The sequence below is a fragment of the Pundamilia nyererei genome, unplaced genomic scaffold, assembly GCF_000239375.1.
Source record: "Pundamilia nyererei isolate P.nyererei 1_Seehausen unplaced genomic scaffold, PunNye1.0 scaffold00107, whole genome shotgun sequence".
Taxonomy (NCBI): Eukaryota; Metazoa; Chordata; class Actinopteri; order Cichliformes; family Cichlidae; genus Pundamilia; species Pundamilia nyererei.
This window is the reverse complement of record NW_005187508.1, coordinates 1,702,581-1,726,332: the sequence shown is the minus strand read 5'-3', so window position 1 is coordinate 1,726,332 and position 23,752 is coordinate 1,702,581. Positions and strand designations below refer to the sequence as shown.

The window sequence follows — 23,752 nt, the reverse complement described above, 5'->3', positions numbered from 1 at the left end:
TATCTCTGGCTGCATGGCGTGAGCGAGCGGCTAGTGGGCGCGCCCGCTGCGACGTTGCGGAGGCTTCAACATGGCGGAAGCCCTGACAACTCAGGAGCAGCTGGTAAGAGTCTCTTCGTGATTTTTTTTTTTCCTTTTTCGTTTTCTTGTAGTAGTCATTGTGTACAGTCGCCACCCTCAGTTTCTTCTCTAAGGGTTTTTTTTAAAAAAAAATCAGATTCTGTCGTGCGGTTATTTCTGGGAACGGGGCGGTGTAGTAAACAGCCCCGGCCCGTTCACAAGCCTCCTGTCGACCGACTCCGGTGTGACTGACAGTAGTTAGCATGTGTGTTAGCGCGATGGCGTTTGCTAGTAGTGGAAGGTATCATTTTACCGGCAGTCTGCCTTGAATGCTCACTTCCTGATAACTAGGCATTATGCGGACCACATCGATATGTTCATGAGTCTAAAGTAAATTAACCAGCGACCCACAATTATTTACAGTTGGCCCTACTCATAGAGCTTGTAGTCACTTAATGGCTTTCGTTAGCCGTCCAGCTACCACATGCAACCTAGCCGCTAGATAATGGCAGTGGCTATTGTTGACTTGCAGGGAATTTCCTAGACTGCAGTCTTACCAGTCTTTATAAATGATTTTGGGCTGAGCATTAAGGTTAAAAAAGATAAATCGATTGTTGTCTTTATTATTTATTGTCATTTTATACCATGACACGGTTAAAAATGACCAAAACCGCGACTTTGGACGAGTGTTTTGCTACGAGCCAACGAACTAGCAATATCCCGTCTAACGGATTTACTGTGGACAATTCATAGAAATGATCCTCCGGTTCGTAGCATTGTTGTTGCAATCACTTTCTAGTAAAAGGGGTGGGCCTGAGATAAATGACAAACATGAAATGTCATTCTGCGTTTCTGATTACAGCATTATATTACAGCTTCTGGCCTGATCTTCATCTACTTATGACAAGGTTAACGGATCATTGAGCAAAGTTAAAGGGCATACTTTGCATGTTCCCCAGATTTGCAGATCTTATCTGTTGATAGCTAATCACTTTGGCGCACACAGTAACGTCTGTCAACTAACTGCCCGCACCGCTAACGTTTGTAGATTTTGGCTGCTCGTGTTTGTCGTCTTGGATTACATCTCAACCAAGGGAAAGCGATCATCCTGGTGTTGATGTACCGTTATTGGGTACTAGATTAATTATGTGATCATGTAATTTAAATATGGCCCCTAAATAATATGAGTTTTTCAATAGTTTTTGTCCCACTTAAAAATTTAGGCCCACGGTGATAATTCTCTTGATGTGTTAATACTTTGTATATACAGTGGGGCAAAAAAGTACTTAGTCAGCCACCGATTGTGCAAGTTCCCCCACTTAAAATGATGACAGGAGTAATTTGTACCAGAGGTACACTTCAACTGTGAGAGACAGAATGTGAAACAAAAATCCATGAAGCCACATGGTAGGATTTGTAAAGAATTTATTCGTAAATCAGGGTGGAAAATAAGTATTTGGTCAATAACAAAAATACAACTCAATACTTTGTAACATAACCTTTGTTGGCAATAACAGAGGTCAAACGTTTACTATAGGTCTTTACCAGGTTTGCACACACAGTAGCTGGTATTTTGGCCCATTCCTCCATGCAGATCTTCTCGAGAGCAGTGATGTTTTGGGGCTGTCGCCGAGCAACACGGACTTTCAACTCCCGCCACAGATTTTCTATGGGGTTGAGGTCTGGAGACTGGCTAGGCCACTCCAGGACTTTCAAATGCTTCTTACGGAGCCACTCCTTTGTTGCCCGGGCGGTGTGTTTTGGATCATTGTCATGTTGGAAGACCCAGCCTCGTTTCATCTTCAAAGTTCTCACTGATGGAAGGAGGTTTTGGCTCAAAATCTCACGATACATGGCCCCATTCATTCTGTCCTTAACACGGATCAGTCGTCCTGTCCCCTTGGCAGAAAAACAGCCCCATAGCATGATGTTTCCACCCCCATGCTTCACAGTAGGTATGGTGTTCTTGGGATGCAACTCAGTATTCTTCTTCCTCCAAACACGACGAGTTGAGTTTATACCAAAAAGTTCTACTTCGGTTTCATCTGACCACATGACATTCTCCCAATCCTCTGCTGTATCATCCATGTGCTCTCTGGCAAACTTCAGACGGGCCTGGACATGCACTGGCTTCAGCAGCGGAACACGTCTGGCACTGCGGGATTTGATTCCCTGCCGTTGTAGTGTGTTACTGATGGTGACCTTTGTTAGTTTGGTCCCAGCTCTCTGCAGGTCATTCACCAGGTCCCCCCGTGTGGTTCTGGGATCTTTGCTCACCGTTCTCATGATCATTTTGACCCCACGGGATGAGATCTTGCGTGGAGCCCCAGATCGAGGGAGATTATCAGTGGTCTTGTATGTCTTCCATTTTCTGATGATTGCTCCCACAGTTGATTTTTTCACACCAAGCTGCTTGCCTATTGTAGATTCACTCTTCCCAGTCTGGTGCAGGTCTACAATACTTTTCCTGGTGTCCTTCGAAAGCTCTTTGGTCTTGGCCATGGCGGAGTTTGGAGTCTGACTGTTTGAGGCTGTGGACAGGTGTCTTTTATACAGATGATGAGTTCAAACAGGTGCCATTCATACAGGTAACGAGTGGGGGACAGAAAAGCTTCTTACAGAAGACGTTACAGGTCTGTGAGAGCCAGAGATTTTCCTTGTTTGAGGTGACCAAATACTTATTTTCCACCCTAATTTACGAATAAATTCTTTACAAATCCTACCATGTGAATTCCTGGATTTTTTTTTCACATTCTGTCTCTCACAGTTGAAGTGTACCTCTGGTGCAAATTACTGACCTCTGTCATCATTTTAAGTGGGGGAACTTGCACAATCGGTGGCTGACTAAATACTTTTTTGCCCCACTGTAAGTATGTTTTTTTGCCAGTCAAGACCTTGCATCTTTTTGGCATATAATTAAGACTGTGCCAGGAAACTGCACACATTTTTCCAAATATTAGTCTTGGATTAGAAAAAATGAAAGTCTGCATTCTGGTTAATTTCCAGTATGCATCAATTATATGGTTATTTGTTATAATTCATCTATTTTCTGCATAGGAAAAAGATATATACAGAGGCAGTAAAAACACCAGAAAAAAACAGTTTTGTTACTTATGGTTTCATAAAAAAAAGTATAATAAAGACATTTTTATCAAATTATTTTCTTTGTAAAAAGGGAAAATGCATACATTTCTATTAAATAATGTAACAGACTCATGTGTTTAGTCATTCTCCAAAATCCCACGAGCCATTTAAACAAAACAAAGAAAACCCTGCACTGACATTTTCACATGGATAGTGCCACATGTTGGATGAGCATCTCTTTTGTTTAGGGCTACAATTAATAATAAATTTCATTATGAGACAAGGTGCTTAAGCATTTGGATGGGTTACGTTTGCCAAAAAACACCCGGTGGAGAAACACGGTATTTTGAATCATGTTTACAATGGATGTACATTTCTTTGTCCTTATTTGTGCGTATATATAAAGCTTCTTTGTGTATATCTGAAAAGTTAATTGTTGTCCCCATTTTTATACTTTTCTCTTGGTGCATTCAAATTTGGAGGATGGATGCAGAGTACTCGGAGCAAACAAGCTGACTGTTGTCTCTTGGCACATGAGTGCTTTTGTTGATAGTATCTTCCAGTAGCGCACACTTCACAATATTTAATCTTTGACAGAATTGTGTACTTTTCTTGTCATGTCAGCAATCATTCCCATATTATCTTTTGTTTTTTATGGATATCTTTCAAAGCCATATAAAGTTTTACACACAATTTCTCTTTTTTATTTTCTTAACGTGTGCCCATCTTTTCCCGTGTCTTTTCAGGCTGTAGAGGAGTTCCTGAGTGAGGTGCGGAGCAGGGAGCAGCCTCACAGCGCTGGGCTTGTCTCTCAACCTACAGCTGTTAAGTTTCTTATGGCCCGCAAGTTTGACGTCTCCAGAGCCATCGATCTTTTCCAAGCATACAAGGTATGGCATTGTTTCATCTAGTGACAGCAACATCTGTTTACCTTCTGTCGTCACGCGAACCCCATCGGGCTTAATTTGTGCAAAATAGTTCAAATTTTTCAGATAAATATCACACATTGAATTTGTAATGATTTCTTAAGTGGTGTTTAGATATAAAATATAATAATCCTTAAAAATAATCATAGGCTTGTTTGTAAATGCAGGAAATCTTTAAAATGCATAGTGTTAATGCCCTATAAGTATATCTAATGACAGGGTTTCTGTTGGGGGGGGAAAAAACCACAAGTTAGTTCACAGGTTATTACATCTCTCAATGTTAAACATTAAAATATAATTATAGTTATAATATGTAATTATTGACGCTTAAATAGTTATCTATTATCTGTTAAAATTTAAAAAATGAACTGGAGTGGTACTTGTATCGCACTCAAGCAGAGCGCTAAGAGAGCTTTTGCACCACAACCAGCATTCACTAATTAACACATTTATACTGCACTTTTTTGTGTGTCTTTAAATGCTTTTTACTTCTCACACACCTATGAATCACAATGCCCTGAACATACTTGTATAATACAGTGTATATAAAAATGTATGTTAATCTAATACATGCTAGCACTTTAGTGGAATAATTGAGTTCTGATTAAAAACCAAAAACAACCCTTCAGTTGCAAGTTAATAAACTGGCTTTTGTAATACACAGACTAACAACTGAATACTGTTAAGTGTTTGTTTACATACTAAGTCATCTATAAGCTTATGACTTTCCCCTGTCTCTCCTGTGTCTATCTTCATGTATGAAAATTAGAACACAAGAATCAAAGAGGGCATAATCAATATCAACCCTGACGAGGAGCCCCTACGCTCTGAGCTGCTGAGTGGCAAATTTACAGTCCTGGTGAGTGATAAAGCAATGATAAGTCACTTAACATAAAAGGAACTGTAGCTTATCATTTTGAATTAACACCCAAGAATACACAGAAAATTATGCAAGGGTGTGCTGGTCGTTAAAAAAGAGTTTTGTGTGTTTCTGTATGTGCATGTCACAGGACTCATGTGAGCTTATTTTTGTATTTCTATGAATAGAAATGAAGTAAAGTTTTTATTTTCGATAAATTGATTTGCAGTGGTGTAACATGGTGATCTGTTAATATTTTTCCCAGCCTGGCCGAGACGCAAAAGGTGCTGCTGTAGCACTCTTCACCGCTCGACTTCATCGACCAGACCTCACCACCCATAAAGCTGTTCTCCAGGCCATCATCTACCAGCTAGACAAAGCCATAGAGAGGTAAAGAGTGAACCATAAATAAACAGTTTCCTATGACACTTTATCGTGTTATTTTGATCTGGTACAACAGTTCGTCCCCTGTGCTCTGATGTTAATTCATAAAGATAGAAATATCGATAAATAGGTTAATCATTAGCGTAACATGAAAAGTCCCTGGTTGAAGACCAGGAGGAGGTATAAACAGTCTGTCACAAGCTAGTCTATTTCATATGCCGATCTTAAGCCCACATAAATGGGAGGGTTGTGTCAGGAAGAGCATCCAACATAAAAAATCTCTTGCTTTAGTGATTGATTTGAATAAAGGATCAGTTGAAAGGATCAGTTGAAAGTACCTTTAGAAATATAAAATAACTAAATGAAACACAGGAATTAGAATAGATAAAAGTGTATTTTTAAGCACATTTATTTTGCTCTTTAACTTTAAAGATCTTCATTTCTTTATAGTGTTCAAACTCAAAGGGATGGGCTCATATTTATTTACGACATGACCAACTCCAGCTATGGAAATTTTGACTATGAGCTCTGTGTCAAGATTCTCAATTTGCTCAAGGTAAATATAAGGAGCATTTTTTTTTTCTCACGTTGTGTTTGATGATCTTGGAATTCAAAAATGCTTTTTGCCTTGTTTTTTGTTTTTTGTTTTTCTTTTTTAAATGTTTCATTATATTTTTATAATGAAAAATAATTATATATTATATAATATATAATAAAAATATTTTCATTTTGCAGGGGGCCTTTCCAGCTCGTCTAAAATGTGTCTTCATTGTGTCCTCACCTCTTTGGTTTCGAGCACCTTTCGCGGTTCTTCGCCTCTTTGTACGCGAGAAGCTGAGAGAAAGGGTGTGTCTCTTAGTTTCATCAAGAATTTGCATCATGTATAAGATGTTTGTTGTTCATTATTTAATACTTACTTTTGTTTTTCTCCTCACCAGGTCTGCACAGTGAAAGCTCATGAGTTGGCAAGTCATATCCCAGTTTCCTCCCTCCCTGAACACCTGGGTGGGACATCCCAGTATAACCACGTGGCTTGGATTCAGTCCTGTGTTAATGTAAACACAAACATTGTTCAGGGTGACACAAAAGAACATGACTGCGTGGGAAGCCTGTTGCGCTCTTATAGCTTAGAGAATAGCAACACAAGTGTAGATGCAACACTGTCCCACGCCCATATAAATACACAAATAGGTCCTGAGATAGCTGTGGCTAACTCTAACTGCTATGATGACAGCAACGCAAACCCACACAACCACTGTGTTGTGGAGAGCAGGACTCGAGGCCAAGGCCAGCACCAACATAGTCCAAATTCTGCTGTGGACAAATCGCAAGTGAACCACCAACACTGGAATGGCTCAGCAGTGAGCGGAGCCAACATGGCTGTCATTGGCTCCAGCGCCAATGCTAACATTAACGGTAGTGGCTGCCAAGTTCCTCCCCAATCAGACACTCCCCCTGATACACCCCTCTCAAAGAAAACTGATGGGGCTGTGGTGAGTGGCAGTGAGGGTATAGAGGAGGAGTATGAGGAGGGTGAGGAGGAAGGAGTGCCTCCGTTGCCTCAGAAATCTCAGCCTCGTCCACCCAACCAGCCTTCCTCAAAATCCCCACCGCTGTCCTCATCTTGGGGTCCTGATGATGAGAACCACTGCATGGAGGTGTCTGTTCACATGCCAGAGCAGGGAGCCATGACGGTGCATGACCTGGTGGAGTATGTGAAGAGGAAGAAGAAGAGGGGGATCTATCAAGAGTATGAGGAGATCCGCAAGGAGCCTCCTGCAGGCACCTTTGACTACTCTAAGTAAGACTTGTCAAGCTCTTATATTTTGTGTTTCTGTCAGTCTGAATTAAATGTATAATATCAGCCAGAGCTTCAGTTTGTTATGTAGCCTCACATTAGACTCATCTTTGCAGGAAATTGTCCAATCAGGTCAAGAACAGGTACAGTGATGTTCTCTGCCTCGACCAGTCACGAGTGCGACTGTGCCCACTCTCTAATGATGAGGATGAGGTAATAATTCATCTGTAGATACATTTCAATCAATAAATTATAAGTACAATACTAATACAGTATTATTGTTTATCTCTGGGAATTAGTGAAGATTGCATTAGCATTTAGCTGAGATGAAATTCATGTTTATCATCGGCAACTGAAAGTATCTTATTAATTTAAGACATTGAGTGTTGGCCCAGTCTGTGTATTCAAAATGTTTTGAATACAGGTGTATCTGTGTTTTGGTTTTGTTTTGTTTTTTTCAGTTTTTGTTGTTGTTGTTGTTTGTTTTGTTCTTTTTTTAGACAGTGGTCTAAGTGTAGAATTATTTACTACAATTAAGGTTATGCACACTTTTTTTTTTTTAAACTGTAATGTGTAGCATCTTCTTATCCAAGGCAAAATAACTGAACGGTGAATCGCTCTGCTGTGTTTTGCAGACATCAGATTACATTAATGCTAGTTTCATGGATGGGTACAAGAGGAGCAACGCCTACATCGCTACTCAGGGTGAGAAGCTGTTCACATAAGTTCCTGCTTTACTCTTTATTGCTTGTAGTTTTGCATATTTTTATGATGTAATGAGATGATTCCTTGAACAGCTCTTATCTTTCAATGAATGTAATTCTAAGTGCTTTAACTGGAAAACTGCATGACTGCTTCAGATATTTGTTTATTATGTTCTGGTCGTGATGTACGTCAAATGCCTCTAATGGGATTGTGAGATTGAATGGAGTGTGAAGATCCAAAGTGCCTCAACCCCTTTGAGCAATACTGTAGTTCTCCATACTGTGTAAAGAACTACAGTATGGAGAATACTATAAATAGTACATGAGCTATTATCGCTGTTGCTCTCTTTATTCTTTTATTGTTTTGTCTGATCTGGTTTGTGCTTGCTCGGACTTCCCGGTCCGTCATACTTAATCCATCAACAGCAGTTCTTTAGTACATATCCGCTTAGCTCCTACAGCTGTGGTTTTACCTTTCCGACTCTCTGTCGCTATTACATTTCTACCTGGAAGTATCTCTGTCTGTCAGAGATGTATTCATCCCAGTGAAATTTCACGTTGACTGCTGGGAGATTTTAGTATGGATATTATCTGTATGTATATTAAAATACAGCAGTCTCTATCAGTAGTCAGTGTAAAATTTCCATATGGATAATATCATACAATATCAATAAGGATAAGCAGAAGAGGATGGGTAATGTTCTCATGCTGGACTTTACATTTTACTAAGATAGCTTTTGACTGATTATCTTTTAATGGCTATTTAACTCTATCCAAGACAAATGTTCAACATGTCACTTCATTTTAAGGGCATTAAATAGTCTTTCGGGTGTCATTGACAGCCTTCCCACCATAAACTCTTAACCTACCCCCGATGGTCTTCTTGGACTTTTAGATGCTCTTGCTTTAAAAACATAGGTTGTTTTTCTCCCCATCATGGTTTACTTCTGAATTATGCAAAAAACCTATCTCTTGGAACACCACTACAAAAGAGTTGGATTTTGTTGTTCACAAAGAAATGTACAATAACCACATTCTTCATTAGAAGGATGCACGCTATCTACAGAAAAATCTACTTGGTACACAGATCTAATCAGCTCAGGTCAAGGGAGCAAAGGACCCTTTTCTGAATGGTCAGGAACATACTAACCTGGCTCTGCTGCCTCATCCTTACCCACCCTCTTACTGTAATTCTTTGATGTTATTTTTAAAATGTCAAAATAGACTAGATTTACCAGCAGCTGATCACTAACACTTCCTGTAATTTTCCTCCTCCCGTTTCCCTCACTTTCGTTCCCTTTTTAGTTTGAAACTTCCCTCTGCTCACAGCCAGTATCATTCCTTGTTTATGTTCCTCATTGATTACTGTAACGTCTTTCTTTTTTGTTTCTCTATCAAGTCCATCCACAAATGTTATCTGGTCCCAATTGCTAGTGGTCATATCATAACCAGAACTCCCTCCATAAGTCATTTAGTAAAACTTCATTGACAAAATCACATTTAAATTTGTCTTTTATTCATCAAGATTCTGCTCCTCACCTTTTAAGCTATTCCATAAACTTGCTTTGCAGTATCTCTCTTCTACTCTCAGATCCTGCACCGTGCCTCTGGAACTCCCTCTCAGACATCTGTAATATTGGCATTAATCCACTTTAAAATTTCCCCTCAAAACTCTCTTCTTTAAACTGGCATATTCACCTTTAACTGTCACATGAACCCTCTGTTCTTAATTAGATTATATATTGTAAAATAGTTTTATTGGCATTGATACTTCCTTGGTTACCATTTTTTAAACTCTTTTGTGTAAGTTGAGCTTTAGTGTTTTGAAAGACGCCTAAAATAAAATGTGTCGTTATTATCATCTTGTGTCCCTCAGGTCCTTTGCCAAAAACCTTTGCTGACTTCTGGAGGATGGTTTGGGAACAGATGGTACTTATCATTGTAATGACCACCAGGTGAGACTCCAGTTTGGATTGCTGATGTAAACTTTAATGTAAGGATTTTTACAAATGATGGCACATTATTGATGTGTTGTGAATGAGATGAAAATGGATTTACTGTGTCTCTCAGGGTGGTGGAGCGTGGACGTGTCAAATGTGGACAATACTGGCCTCTTGAGGAGGGCAGGACTGAACAGCATGGATACTTCTTGGTCAGGAATACACACATCCAAGTGTTTCAGGACTTCAAACTTTCCCATCTTGAACTGTACAACACACAGGTAGAGCACACGTGTAGTTTACATTTCTTTAACTCAGTTTAAGTCTTTTGAGATGAAAAACTGAGATCGGAGTTTCATTTGTCAATTAAGAGTTTCTAAAGAGTTTCTTTAATAAATTGTGAGAATGCTTTGTCAGTAGAAACTGTAGAAATCACCATATCTTATTTTCCAAAACGGCTTAAACATGCCAACTCACAAGAAAGAAGTGACTATCTTCTCTCTTTATCTGCTCTCCTGTGAAACCGTCTGACCTTTTAGTCTGGAGAGAGGCGGGAAGTGTGCCACTACCTCTATGTCAGCTGGCCGGACTTCGGAGTGCCCAAGAGTGCTTCTGCTATGTTGGACTTCCGTGAACATGTTCTGCAAAGGAGGGAAGCTGCAGTCCAGACCTTGGGATCCACCTGGAGAGGGCCTCCAGGGGGCCCCCCTGTGGTTGTGCATTGCAGTGCTGGCATTGGCCGTACAGGTAAAGACTATGGATGCTCTTGGCAGCTAATTTCTTAATCGACCAATTAAGGGGGAAAAAATTGACTAATCTAAAACTAAGAAACACTCAGATATCAAGTTAAATCTGAGAACCCTTCAATGGATAACCATTAAAACATTGACATCATTAATCCCGTTCTTCAATAATATATCTTGCTTAACTGTGCAGCACCTAACATTATCAACATTGAACATTGTATTCCAAATAGACAAGGAAGAGGGAAAAACACTGAAAATAAACCTTTCAAGTTAGAGTTGCTGCTCTAATTTGAGCCCCTCCTGAATGACTGAACTCGTCACCCTATCGCTAAGGGACAGCCCATCCACCCTTAAAGATCATTTTTGCTGCTTGTATCTACAATCTCATTCTTTTGCTTTTAAATGAATAAGAGTGTTAACTAAAGATCAGACCTAGAGCAACATATTTATGGTCTTTCTCAATATTGATGCTCCATCTGGTGGCAGATGGCTGCATAACATTTAGTACATAGCAATTTACCAGCACTGGGCATCAATTCAAATGTTTACAATTAGATTACACTACTAGCACGTCTGGTACCGACTAGTAACACTAGGGATGATTAGTTGTGTAGTTGAATAGTTGCATACATCCTAGTAAAGACGTCGTCATCTGATTTAAATACTTTAAATATAGATTTATAGCGCTCTTATGCATCTTAAAGTAATCTCATCTGAGAGTTTTACTTTACTGTTTGAACCTGGAGCCGGTGCCACTTTAAATAAATGGTAGCTAATCTGTCCCATAACACTTAAGTATTTTTTTACAGTGCCTGTTTAGCTCAGAGGGCTGATATTGTGTAAAAGGCTTCTCTTTAAGTTAAAGGAAATCCCTGCAGCCAGCTGAAGTGGGAGGACATGTTGGTCAATCTTCAGCCTGTTATTTTAAAAGTACCTCACCAGTGTGTGAGCCACTTTTGTGTCTTTATATATCAGTGCCACTGCCTTGCCTTCCTAATTGTAATTCATGCAGTTGATATACAAAATTAAAATCCCACCAAATGTGAATCTGGTAAACAAATGTAAGGTATTGTGTATGCAGGTCGTATTGCCTTGTATTATTTAGACAATGACTTTTACTTGAATTACCTCTTCGCTTCTGCTGAGCTGTAGTCTTAACTTTTGCATTTATTTTTAGGTTTTAATCTGTTGTCTTGTGTCCAACAAAAACCTTTTTAATTGAGTTCTTTTAAGTGTAACTTCTCGATATTCATCCCTCATGGCTGTTTAGGCACATTCTGCACACTGGACATCTGCCTGTCCCAGCTGGAGGATGTTGGCACAGTAGATGTCTGTCAGACGGTGCGGCGGATGCGTACACAGAGGGCTTTCAGCATCCAGACCTGGGATCAGTACTATTTCTGCTACACAGCAATCATTGAGTATGCCCAGCGGAATGGGAAGCTGAGCCCAGTGCAGTGGTCTGACTCAGAGCTAGAGACTGACAGCGAGTGAGAGACATACGGAGGGTAATTAGATGAACAGAACAGTCAATCTAAGCAGAAGTCATAGGAATGAGAGTGAGGAGTGGCGATTCTGAGTACATAAAGGAGATGACTCTTCAGTCATAACAGAGAAGAGGCACAAGATGGCAGACTCCCACAGTTGCTCTTCCTTCTTCCCACGAGTTGATAAACTGAGAAGGCAAAGAGCTGGAGAAGAAAATTCAGTGCAGTGGAAACTCTGCATTGATGAGCAAGCTGGCCTGCCAATTTCCAAGCCCCTTTTTAAAAAATTTAGCAAACTACAGGGGGTTTGGCCTGCCCCGAACCTGTGTTGTCGACAAAAGCAGTGTACGAGTAGCATTTTTATATTGACTTGCACATGAGAAATGACAAACTTGAACCTTACCCCTAAAAGCCCTCCAAACCCGAATCTTTGGTCCTTTTTGTATTTCTTGTCTCTTCTCAACTCTGAACAAATCTGTGACTGCAGATAAAATGTGTGGGGTATGAAAAGGTGAAACTTGAAAACATTTCTTTTTGTTTTTTCTTGGTTCTCTTTGAGAGAGTGTTTGTGACAGATCAGTGTGTGAGCCATTTAGTCCATTTCCATGTTTTTTTTTTGTGTTTTTGTTTTTTTGGGGGGGGGGGTTCCCATGTTAATTTTTTCTATGGTGCATTTTCTATGTGAGTTTCATATTTGTGCATATGTAGACTAACTTTTAAAAGCCAAAGTCCGCAATCTGAATGCTTGGATGTACTCCTTACTGAGATATTATAGACTGAAGCCCATGTATATTCTTGTAACATACATTTATACATTATTGTGCATAATAACAATTTCTGAAATAACAGCAAAAAAAGCCTTGTTTAATATAATTGACTTAACTTTGAGGAAAGAATTCCTGTGTAGCGAGCCAGGCTATGACAAAATATAGAAGAGTTCTGGTTTTAAACTAATGTTGTATTTCAAATCTCTGATTTGTCAGGTCTAACATCGTCTTTACTGTTGGAGCGTTCTGATTGGACGATCTTAAGTAATTTGGCCTTAACTTGATTCACTGCCTCGTCCTTCTAAGACCCTGAACCATACCTTTAAACTGTACACTTTTATTTCTTCCCGTGGTTCTCCTTTTTTTCAATCTGACTCTTGACACCACAACTGTTGTTTGATTCCTGAGGTATGCTCTCCCTCAGATAATTGTGCCTTCACGTTTTCCTTAGCTTAATGTCTCGCTAGTAAGTAAAACCCAAACTAGTGCACTTGCATAAAACATGTTAACTTTGTGCCACACAGGACCCCCACATTTTGCCTAGAAGTCCTGTACATAGCACACTATGTATAAATGACAAAGTAGTGAGTTATCTGGGAGTTAGCTTTGAGACGTGGTTATTATTTTATCATTTGACCTCAGGGGGTGTTTTTGCCTAGTGTCAAAGATCCATTTCTGGGTTTGCCTCTGGTAAATTATCATTTAAGGAAAAAAATCTATATCAACTTTATTTTGTATTTTTTACTGTATTGTATCCTACTGTATTTATGTCTTTGTACAACTTCTACATTATTGAAAATCCGTGAATGTTGGTACGATGCAACAAAGAATAACAGACCAGTTATTGCATTTGATAAGCTGAACAAATCGAACGAGGAGTGAACTATATATATTTTTCTTTGTTGTTCACAATGACATTGAGGTGGAAACTGTCACTTGCCATAGTATTTTCAGAACTGACTTGTATAAATGGTGATTGTTCAAGTTTAGGACAATAAGGGGTTGGGATGGGGGTGAGGTAGGGTAGGGATCAGGTAAGCTAACTTGTGTTTTTAGAGAGTTTATCATAGAAACGGTAACGTTAACATCCAACTGTCTGGTCCCCTTATGCCAAGGACAAAGCAAAAACAAACAAAAAACCTATTAAGAGCAGAAAATGGCAAAAAAAAAAAAAGGACATGTGGCTACATTTCTGTTCATATAAATATATATCTATATATTATTATGGGATAAAGTTTATCAGCATGGATAGAGCCTTGAATGTTTTTGGGGTACTGGTGTCCGAGCAATTTAGTAAAGACTTTTTTTTTTTGGTGAATGTGGACCTTGCATCCTTCAATGCCAAAGGCCTAGGCTCAATCTGAAAGTGTTTTCCTGTCACACATCCTCAACAGCCTGCAAGCATGGACTTACTGGTGCAGTCTTGCATCCACGGACACCGAAAGACCCTGGAGCACCTTGGGAACATTGCTAATAAATATGTATAGCTAAAAAAAAGTGGGAGAGTGGGTATGCAAGAGTTTTGATCCCTGTGCTACATTTAATTTGTTTTGTAAGAAACTGAGAATGCAATGTGCATTTGTCACTGGTGTTCATTTAATGTCTCTTTTTGTGCTTGAAGTTCATGCGATTGAATTACAGCCTTTTACATGCTGTCAGCCCAGCTGTCCCATTAAAGAAATGGTCTTACTATCTTAAATGGATACAAAGCTAATGTGATCTCTTGGCTGAAAAAGAGTATTGCAAAGATTAAATGTGTAGTAAGAACATGTCCACCTTTTTCTCTTTCATTGAAATTGGAGTTACAAAATTGCTTTCACATACAGAAATGGGTTGATGAGATCTTTGAAGTATTAAGCATTCAGCTAACAGTCTGTGGTCTGCTCTTTGCACTAGTGCAGAAATGTAACAGTTTAAGTATTAGTTACTCTAGTGCAAATGTAATGTACTCGAGTTCCCTCGTAGTTCTACTTCACACCTCCATTACTTTCACTCCACATTATTTATTGGTTATGGTGTGGCGCAGATATTTTAATTAAGGCATGTAACTGAGACTGAGATTCTAAAATATGAGGCATAACTTTATATTAAAAGTCCACCTCAACCTACTTATCTTCCACATTAATGCATCATGGTAAAAACCTTAGGCATTACTCCATCTATAATAAGTTTCCAGTTAAACTGAGGTCTTGCAACGTTATCTGAGATCCTGTGTTACAGTTTAAATATTTTCACACTGTTAGGCTTTGGAGTCACGATTAGGTTTTAAGGATTCTGTTTACGCCCTATGACAGCTGGGATAGGCTCCAGCGCCCCCCGCGACCCTGAAAAGGATAAGCGGAAGCGAATGGATGGATGGATTCTGTTTAGATCCCTTCACACTGCCAGTTCAAAACAGTATGACTATAAATAAAGAATGGGTGACGATGTGACAACTAAGATAGTCAATTAGATACCTAAGCATGTGGAGAAAACACAAGGGGGAAAAAACTATATAAGAACTACAACATGCTGCAAAAATAAAGTACAACTACCAAAACCTTTTGCACAGAGAGCGTCACCATTAAGAACCCCATCTTTATGAAAATGAAAAGATACCACCACTAATTTAGCATGTTTCAATGTAGCCATTATTATGTAGTATTACTAACAGACGTTAAGGACATTTTAGTTAAAAGAAAATCATGTTGAGCAAAATCTGCCAGTTGTAGATTAATTTCTTGCTATAGACCCTTCAATGGCTAAACTCGTCAGTGGTTCCAGAATTGGGCACAAACATTTTGCCGTGCAGCAGCATTAGATCAGTAAAAAAAAAAAAAAAAAGGTAACGATGGCCTTCGCGGTTCTTTCATGCTGGCGCTTCATTTCACACCTGATCATGTCACAGCTGGCTCCTTATTTATCGAGACAACTTAACTCTAATGATATCAACCAGTCACAGACCTAAACCGGGAACAGCTATTACAAAGTGAATACATTTGATAGAAAGCAGGTATATTTGATCAGTTTTTTTAATAATGTTTCTTTAAACTTTTATATATTATTTAATATATTCTTTAATTTTGTAATATTTCTTTAATAAAAAGTGAAACAAAGCAGTAGAATACCAGAAGTTACAGAAACTTTATTAAGAATAAATATACAAGTAAACATTGAATGTGTCCACTTTAATGTTACACTTGGACTGCAGATTTAAAAATTGTGAACGTCCTATGAAAGAGCATGCGTGTTTGTCTGTGTGTTGTTGTGAGGACAAAAAAGTTTCAGGCATCCCAATTTTAAAGCTTCGTTGTCTTCAACAGTAAGTTGATGGCATCACAGAGCTTTTTGTTCCTTGAGTTTCACTGCAGCATCACCTGCGTATGTGATTGTTTTGAAAAGAGTTGGGGTGTGTTTCCTGGGCACGAGAGCAGGACGCACAGCAGACACTTCTGTAATATGAGTAAACACACAGTCTGGCTTGAACCACCACCATGCAGTTATGATACTTATCACTGCATAATGGATCTGTGAAGGAAAAGAGGGGGGGAAAGGGTAAAGATATTTTAAATAATTGTATTTTCTGTCTGTTGTTTAGTGCAGTCATCTGCTTGGAGCAACTACTAAACTGGCTAACCTTGATAGAAGAGGTGGGACTAATTTAATCATCCTACAAGACGCCAAGACAAAAGAATCAAATGTACTGTATATGGACCACATTAAGCTCTGAGTTCTTTTTGTTTGAGGCAGTTGGATCTGGATCAGCATCTTCATCGTCTGAGCTCTCTGTGATGTAAGGGGTCTAACACTGACCGTGCAGTATGCAGCTGAACTGCTGTCGTACAACACTGCTTGGCATGCTTACCTATTTCAGCTACACAAGGCTGTTTGTTGCATTCTTCTCGACTCTCCAGGATAAAGCTGGGATCACAGCGTTCGCTTGGGAAGATGTTGTCAGCAAGACAACGGACCTCGCGCACGCGGAAGCCAGCATTACAGGTCCGTGAACACTGAGGTCATAGGACGAAGACAGATTACACACAAACTAACCAGTTTGTCACAAATTGGTTCAGTTTTGTTTTAAAAAAACCCCCATGTTTTTAGATACTGAAAAATGCATTTTAATGGTCTCCTGTTGCTCTAAAAAAAGAAATCTTGTCCTTGGGATAACTGCAGATCTTTAATGAGGAAAAGTCTCAGTAAAAATGTAGAGTGGTCTATGACTTAAAGACATTAAAGGGGATACAGTGAAGCTGCAAGGAGTAGAGTTAGTCAACGTAAATGAGATTAAATGCTTTGGGCCAAACATCCCATGCAAAGGAAAGAGTATAAGAGAGGTGAAGAAAAGAGGGCAGGCAGGGTGGAGTGGGTAAAGATGAATGTCAGGGATGATTTGTGACAAAAGGATAGCCACAAGGATAGCTGCAATGACAAAAAGACAGAAGGCCGAGGTTTGGGTGATATAACTGAGGATGGTGAGATTTTAATTGGGAGAGACCAGAATTGACAGAATTAGAAAGTATTATATAATAGGGGCAGGTCATGTTGACCAGTTTGGAGACAAAGTCAGAGAGACAAGGCTGAGATGGTTTGGATGTGTGCAGAGGAGGAATAGTGGATATATTGGATAAAAGATGCTGAATCTGGAGCTGCCAGAACTGATTTAGACGTTGGGTACACTTACCGCACTCCACTCCGTAACATACCACTGGACACCACATGGCTTCAGTCTGCAGGGCTGAGATGTGATTGGCTTCGAAAGACTGGAACATTTTAACTGGTCCACAACTTCCATTTGACCATCGCTGTTTAAAATGCAAGCCACACTTCGGGTCTGTGTGCCATTCCCACACTCTGCAGAACACTTAAATTACCCACACACATAAGTGAGTCTTCAAATGGATGTTGTTTGCACAGTTTGCAATGATGTGTGTGTGTGTGTGTGTGTGTGTGTGTGTGTGTGTGTGTGTGTGCGTGTGTGTGTGTGTGTGAATTACCTGACTCCAAGGTCCTGTGTACCACTCCAGACGATTTTGGCATGGCCCTGAATCACATGATGTCACTTCTGGCGGGCGTTCCCCTTCACAGCTATCCAAAGGCAGATTTGTCACATGATCCATCAGGCATACTACAGACCTGGTTCGACTGCCTCTACCACACTCTGCAGAGCACTAAGGAGCATCACACACACATTTCATTTTATTTGGTCCCATTTTGAAATGTAACATTATTTTATTTGCACGTCCTGTCACAGTCTCCTCAAACACAATATCTAACACAAACAGTTTCAATATTACCCGCTGGCTCCAGATAGAGGTGAACCAGCTGCGTGCACAAAGTCCCATGTCACAGTTCTCTATAGTGTCTGGCTTCAGGTTTATGTTACACTCCTGATCATCATCCACATCGCCCTGGTTGCTCACACACACCACCTCCCTGGTGCGCTGGCCAACTCCACATGGTACTGAACACTGGAGGAGAAGATGAGAGATCTAGATTTGTTTCTCATGAAAATTACTGAGTTCCTTTTATTCAGTGACATGTAAATTCCTTTGCTGCAGCTATAGAATGTGTGTTATGCATGTTTGTCTTCCTAAATGCCCATTCATGGCTGTATTGCTGAAATGAATGGCACAAGATACACATTACACACAATGTTGTCAGCTAGTTATACTTTGCTGGTTAGTGGTAGTGCTTTTATTTTTACTCCTTTGGGTCTTCCACTCTTTACAGCTTGTATGATTTAATTGTTTCACATGCTCTACTTCTCCTGATTGGTCTCTGCACCTGCTCTTCAGCCTGCCCACCACCACTGCTGATTGATTCAAAGTTTCAGTCCTGTGCTCTAGTCAGGCTCCAGCTAATTGCAACAGCTGGCTTAAAAGAGGCAGCTGTGACTTTAGCTGTCTGGCTAGTTTTCTATGTTTGTTGCAAAAATAACATGTTATATGTTGGCTGGTATGTGTGTTAAAATTAAACGTACCTTAAGAAGTCCTGTTCTTTTTTTGGGGGGGTCTGTAAGTTGTTATATTACCATTTTGGATGGTTTTCCTACTCTAGAGACTGGGCTAGCTATAGTCTAGAGTAAAACGAACATCACATGTACCACATTTGGTTGGTTCTGTCATTTTTTTCTGTTTCTTTCCATTTTTTATGATGTTTTGTGTTGTAAAACATTTTAACTGTGCCTCAGCCTTCTCCACACATAGATGATTGTCATTGCTCCGCTTTTCCTCTAGAGAGCTGAGGACGTAGCAGCAGTGGAGACTTGTCTGGATTACTTAAATACCTTAAGACTTCCCCCACGACTGATAAAATTACACTCCTCATACTACAGCTGTTCATAAGTATTCATGAAATGTGTGTTTTCTCACAGGGCTCCACTCTGATCGTATATCCCACTGACTGCAGATTTTCAGCTGGCACGTAGACTGGGTCACTGGCATGTCAGATGAACCGCACATCTCTGACTTCACAGTAACTGAAGTTTCTGTCCCACTGGCGTGAACGTCGGTGACTTGGCGGCAGATGACCTGGCGATGCTGGGTCCCAGGTCCACACCTTCTACTGCACTCTGACCACTCACCTACGTCCCAGCTGTTAGCCAAGAGAATAGAGACATGATGTGCTTTAATGTTGATGCATAAGTTTACTAAAGACCTTCACCAAATTGTCTTTGTCCTAGCTCTGTCTTCTTGGTGACCACAACTACTAAGTTCCTCTTTTCCACAGCGTATCTTCCTCCCCTTTACCCCCAACCAGCCACTCCATGAGCCTGGTTCTGCTGGAGGTTTCTTCCTGTTAACAGGGAGTTTTTCCTTACCACTGTTGCCAAGTGCTTGCTCATAGGAAGTTGATTGCTGGGGTTTTCTCTCATGTCACTATAAATTTTTTACCTTACAATATATAAAGTGCCTTGAGGGGACTGTTATTGTGATTCAGCGCTGTATAAATTAAAATTTTGTGTGACCACTTCCCCACCATCTTAAAGGTTACTCGTTAGTGTTTGTTTTTAGAGAAAAACTGATCAAACAAAAGGCTATCGCTGGAGCCCAAAAAGTGCTGCACAAATTCAGAAGTCTTTACTTTTCTTACTACTCATGTCTTGGTTTTATAGCCCTCTGTTTCTGCCACATTCCAAGTAAAAACATAAACATATATTTCATGATGACAGCAATCATGGATCACTGAGACTGTGGGCAAAATATCTGACAGACCCACAACCAAACATAAAGTTAATGTCCTAACATCTTGGCAGCAGTACAGCAGAGTGGTATTTACCGCACGACATGAAAAATGAAGCCACACCAAAGAGATTTAGTGCGACTTACTGGCCGACTTACGGCTAGGACGTGTGCAAGTGATCAGGGTTCACCCTGAGAGTCACAGCACCATGTGGAAGTAATACTGTGTGCGTCATGTGTAGTTTATATGCAGCTCGGTCTGTGCATTAGCCACATCTAACAGAATAGGACATCAGGTGTCTGTGGGTGTTGCTCACTATGCAGGACAGGGCTGTATGTTGCAGTCTTCTTCCCACTTTGTTGTTTCAATGGCAGGGTGACAAAAGTCAGCGGGAACAGCCGTCTGGGAATCCTTCTCAACACACTCCAGGACCACCTGATGCTTGCCTGGCAAAAACACAGACAAACACCCAGGGGAAAAAATTAAATAGGAGAGTGAAATATATGTGTGCTTATGCACAGTAATGTAGAAGCCCATTGTCCTAGAGACTGTTTCAGCTAGTGACTTGATTTCTTTATTTTAGTGGCTCTATGGTGTAGTAGTTTACATATTTACCAAACAAGTGAGAGACCCCTGGTTTCATCCCGGGAGAACATACAAATCCCTGAGATAATATCTGCCAAATCAGACATGCAGAGCTGCCCACTGTGGCCATCTTTGATTGTGTAAGCTATTATTATATGCTTTTCTTGTCTTTACAACTTGCCATTCCCGATGGCCCCAGGTGTAGATACTGTTAGCACTATCAGATTAAGATTTGGGAACTATGAACTAACTTCTTACCAGTGCCACAGGTTGTGCTGCACTCTGTGTGCCCGTTTTTCATCCAGGTGTAGGTGACATGAGACTCAGAGTTCACAGTAGGGTAAGAGGGAACCTGGTTGGGATGCCATGCCTCCTTGATGATGCTTTGTTTGGTCTTGCCATCATCATCTGGATAGGAGAAATCTACTGTCTCAGCTACAAGAAAGTTAGAGTTTAGAGGTTCCATGTGCCAGAGAAGAAGTGGGCTAACTTAAAATATAATATAACTTAAAATGTAACAAGTACAACCATAAGGCTGCCACACCGGTGGTTTTATTAATTATGGCTACTAAGATCTGTTTTAAGGACTGTGTGAATTTGTATGTAGGCTATTACAGTGGACAAACACTAGACTAAAACTAAAGCTGGGTGTGAACGAAACACTTTAGTTCACTGAAATAAAAACAAAAACTGGACGCTAGAAAAAGATGTAAAAAGACTGTAGTTGCAAAACTAACTAAAACCAAATTTTGAAAAATATACAGAAAATGACCTTATTCTTAGTTTTAATCTGGTTACAGCTGTCAAACCAACAAGTGCAAGGGGGCTTTACTGCATACAGTAAATATTTATAAAATGAAACAATGCTCATAATTTTGCCCCTGTACATCACCACAGTGGGTTTTAAATCAAACAAGATGTGAATAGTGTAGGCTTTCAGCTTTGGTTCACGGGGTTTAAGAAAATATTGCATCAACTGTTCAGGAATTACAGACATTTTGATACCCTGTCACATTTTCAGGGGATCCAAAAGATATTACACATTTGACTGAGAAGTGGTTTCATTGCCAGGTGCGGCCTGAGGCCAAATCTGGCATAAGTGACAGCTTATCTTGTCTCAGTGTGTGGCAAAGGGCTCTTTGCCAGGAGAAAGTTTGACCTGTGTCAAAAATGTCAATTAAACCCTAATCAAATGATCAAATGAACAGTTTTGCTGAAAACGATACGAAACGGTGTCACCCTGCAGTGCGATCTTAACCAAACACAAAGAGAAGCCAAAAAAGGGCACATGCTGTCTGAGGGTAAACCATAGTCCTGATAATGAGATACTGACACTGTGGCCATACTGAGTGACTCAAATACAGCTTGTGTGCTTATGCATGTTAGTGAGTTTACTCACCCAGGGGAAGAACAGCAGAAGGTGTACCGGGCTCAGGAGCTAGGTATCGGTTTAAAGGCATGCTGTATTCATATTGCACAGTAGGAAATGGTTGTTGGTAAATCAGCTGTGAAAAAGAAAGAAAAAAAGATGAATGGCATCCAATAAGTAGTATTTTTTATACTATTTGTATTTGCAAATCTTAATAGGACTCCTTGGAAGGTATATTTATTTGCTACTTTTAATTCTGATAATTTGTCAGACATATAAAGAAACTAAATTTGCACTTTAAAACCTCGTATCTCATAATGAAGCTCAAATTGTTTTTAATTTTTATGGGCAACTTTGTCAGATCAGTGTTTTTCATTTTCCATCTCACATAGACGTGCAGGTCCTCAGTCAGCGGCCCCGGTGCAGTGATGGACTCTCCATTACGAGACCGGATCTCATTGGGTCGTCGATATGTCAGATATGTTCCCAGAGCAACGTAGATCCCGGGTCTATTGATTAGCCAGTTTCCGTTGATGATGGAGACACCACGTTGGCTGAGCAGAGCTGGAAAATCCCCACGATTGTTTACTGCATTGGTGCTTGTCATTCTGGAAATACTTGTGCTATTAGATATGGTTGTGTGTGTGTGTGTGTGTGTGTGTGTGTGTGTGTGTGTGTGTGTGTGTGTGTGTGTGTGTGTGTGTGTACCCAGATAATTTTGGCTCTTTTTGGTCTCCTGGATGCTGATGTTGCATGCTCCTGCAGGAATCTCTGCAATCTTATGGTAGCCAACGTGAAGGAAAGTCCGAGAAAAATTCCCCTTCACCACCTCAAACTGCTGCCAACAGATACACTGGCACATGTTTTATGCAAACAAAGCCACAACACTGCACCTTTGTACATGTTCAGACACTTTCTGCTTACTCTCTTTACCATAGTTTCAGCATCACCCGTATTATTTTCAACAGTATAATCACAGATTCCGCTGGATCACATTGCTGTTCTTTTTCTCTCGTTTTCACTCGTGAATCTTGCTCTCCCTCCTCTTCCTGGAAATCCCATAGCTCACTCGGTCCAACAGTTGGTTTGAATTGGGGAATCTTTCTGGTCTTCCTCTCCAATCTTCCACAGTGCAGATCTCTATTTTGCAAATGAGTTTGGCTCATCTGCTCCGTTCCTGTCATCTCTCTTTTAACATTTTCTCTGGTTCTTCGCATTTGAAATTTTATTTACAGTCTGATATTACTCAGTCTGTTAGTGATTACTCTCAGCCTGAGTGGCACAAACAGAGATGATCTAAAACAAACAGGACACCCCCCCACCCCCCCTTCCCGGGGGGCAAACTCAGTCCCACTCCTGCCTCCCCAATCTTAAAAGATTGTTACTTGCATTTTGCATCAGAACAAGCACGATCTATATTACAAAGTAAGGATATAACTTAGCATGCCATGCCTTCCCCTTGTAGCTCATACTCTATACCCCCCCCCCCAATGAAAGTGTGGGCGTCTTACCTCCAGAGGGGACGAGCCACCTGTGTTATCCCAAGGAAGAGCACCTGTGGCTGGGGAGAGAAGACAGATCAAGTGCAGCAGAGCCAGAACTCGACCCTGCCCCAGATAGCAGGGCTGCTGCCACAATCCAGCCATGAAGAGACTGAGAGAGGAGGACAATCTCACACACTCACATGGACACACATCTGTAATGAGGGGAGTGTGCGTTTGAGAGTTGGGGTTGGCTTATGGGGTGGGAGGGAAAAAGGACAGTTTGGGAAGGATGTAAAGAGACGTGCTGAGAGAACGTTACAAATGTAGGTGTCCTTTTAAGTGGATTTCACCTCCTTTACTCCTTGGTATGAATTCTGTGACAGCTCACAGAGAGC

The 23,752-nt window shown here is 40.3% G+C and overlaps 2 protein-coding genes across 5 annotated transcripts; one reads left to right on the top strand and one right to left on the bottom strand.

Annotated features, from left to right (window-relative positions):
• On the top strand, positions 1 to 13,924 carry ptpn9b (protein tyrosine phosphatase non-receptor type 9b). Its single transcript, XM_005741170.2, has 13 exons — positions 1 to 103; positions 3,891 to 4,034; positions 4,840 to 4,929; positions 5,195 to 5,319; positions 5,764 to 5,869; positions 6,049 to 6,159; positions 6,252 to 7,114; positions 7,228 to 7,324; positions 7,747 to 7,816; positions 9,692 to 9,770; positions 9,886 to 10,036; positions 10,295 to 10,502; positions 11,772 to 13,924. Exons 1-13 carry the CDS (start codon positions 71 to 73, stop codon positions 11,993 to 11,995), a joined length of 2,301 nt encoding a protein of 766 aa, XP_005741227.1. The 5' UTR covers positions 1 to 70; the 3' UTR covers positions 11,996 to 13,924.
• Positions 13,925 to 15,866: 1,942 nt separating this feature from the next.
• adamtsl7 (ADAMTS-like 7) lies at positions 15,867 to 23,552 on the bottom strand. 4 transcript variants are annotated; one of them, XM_013912912.1, is made up of 12 exons: positions 23,385 to 23,552; positions 22,582 to 22,711; positions 22,262 to 22,437; positions 21,904 to 22,009; positions 20,763 to 20,939; positions 20,236 to 20,365; positions 19,109 to 19,331; positions 18,032 to 18,205; positions 17,732 to 17,905; positions 17,419 to 17,598; positions 16,600 to 16,744; positions 15,867 to 16,262 (listed from the first exon to the last, which is right to left on the bottom strand). In XM_013912912.1, the coding sequence occupies exons 1-12, from the start codon at positions 23,517 to 23,519 to the stop codon at positions 16,108 to 16,110; spliced, it is 1,905 nt and encodes a 634-aa protein (XP_013768366.1). In that variant the 5' UTR covers positions 23,520 to 23,552; the 3' UTR covers positions 15,867 to 16,107. The 4 variants fall into 4 exon arrangements, with proteins under 4 accessions (XP_013768366.1, XP_005741223.1, XP_013768368.1 ...); XM_005741166.1 differs by having other exon boundaries at positions 15,867 to 16,186; XM_013912914.1 differs by having other exon boundaries at positions 20,763 to 20,912.
• Positions 23,553 to 23,752: the final 200 nt, after the last annotated feature.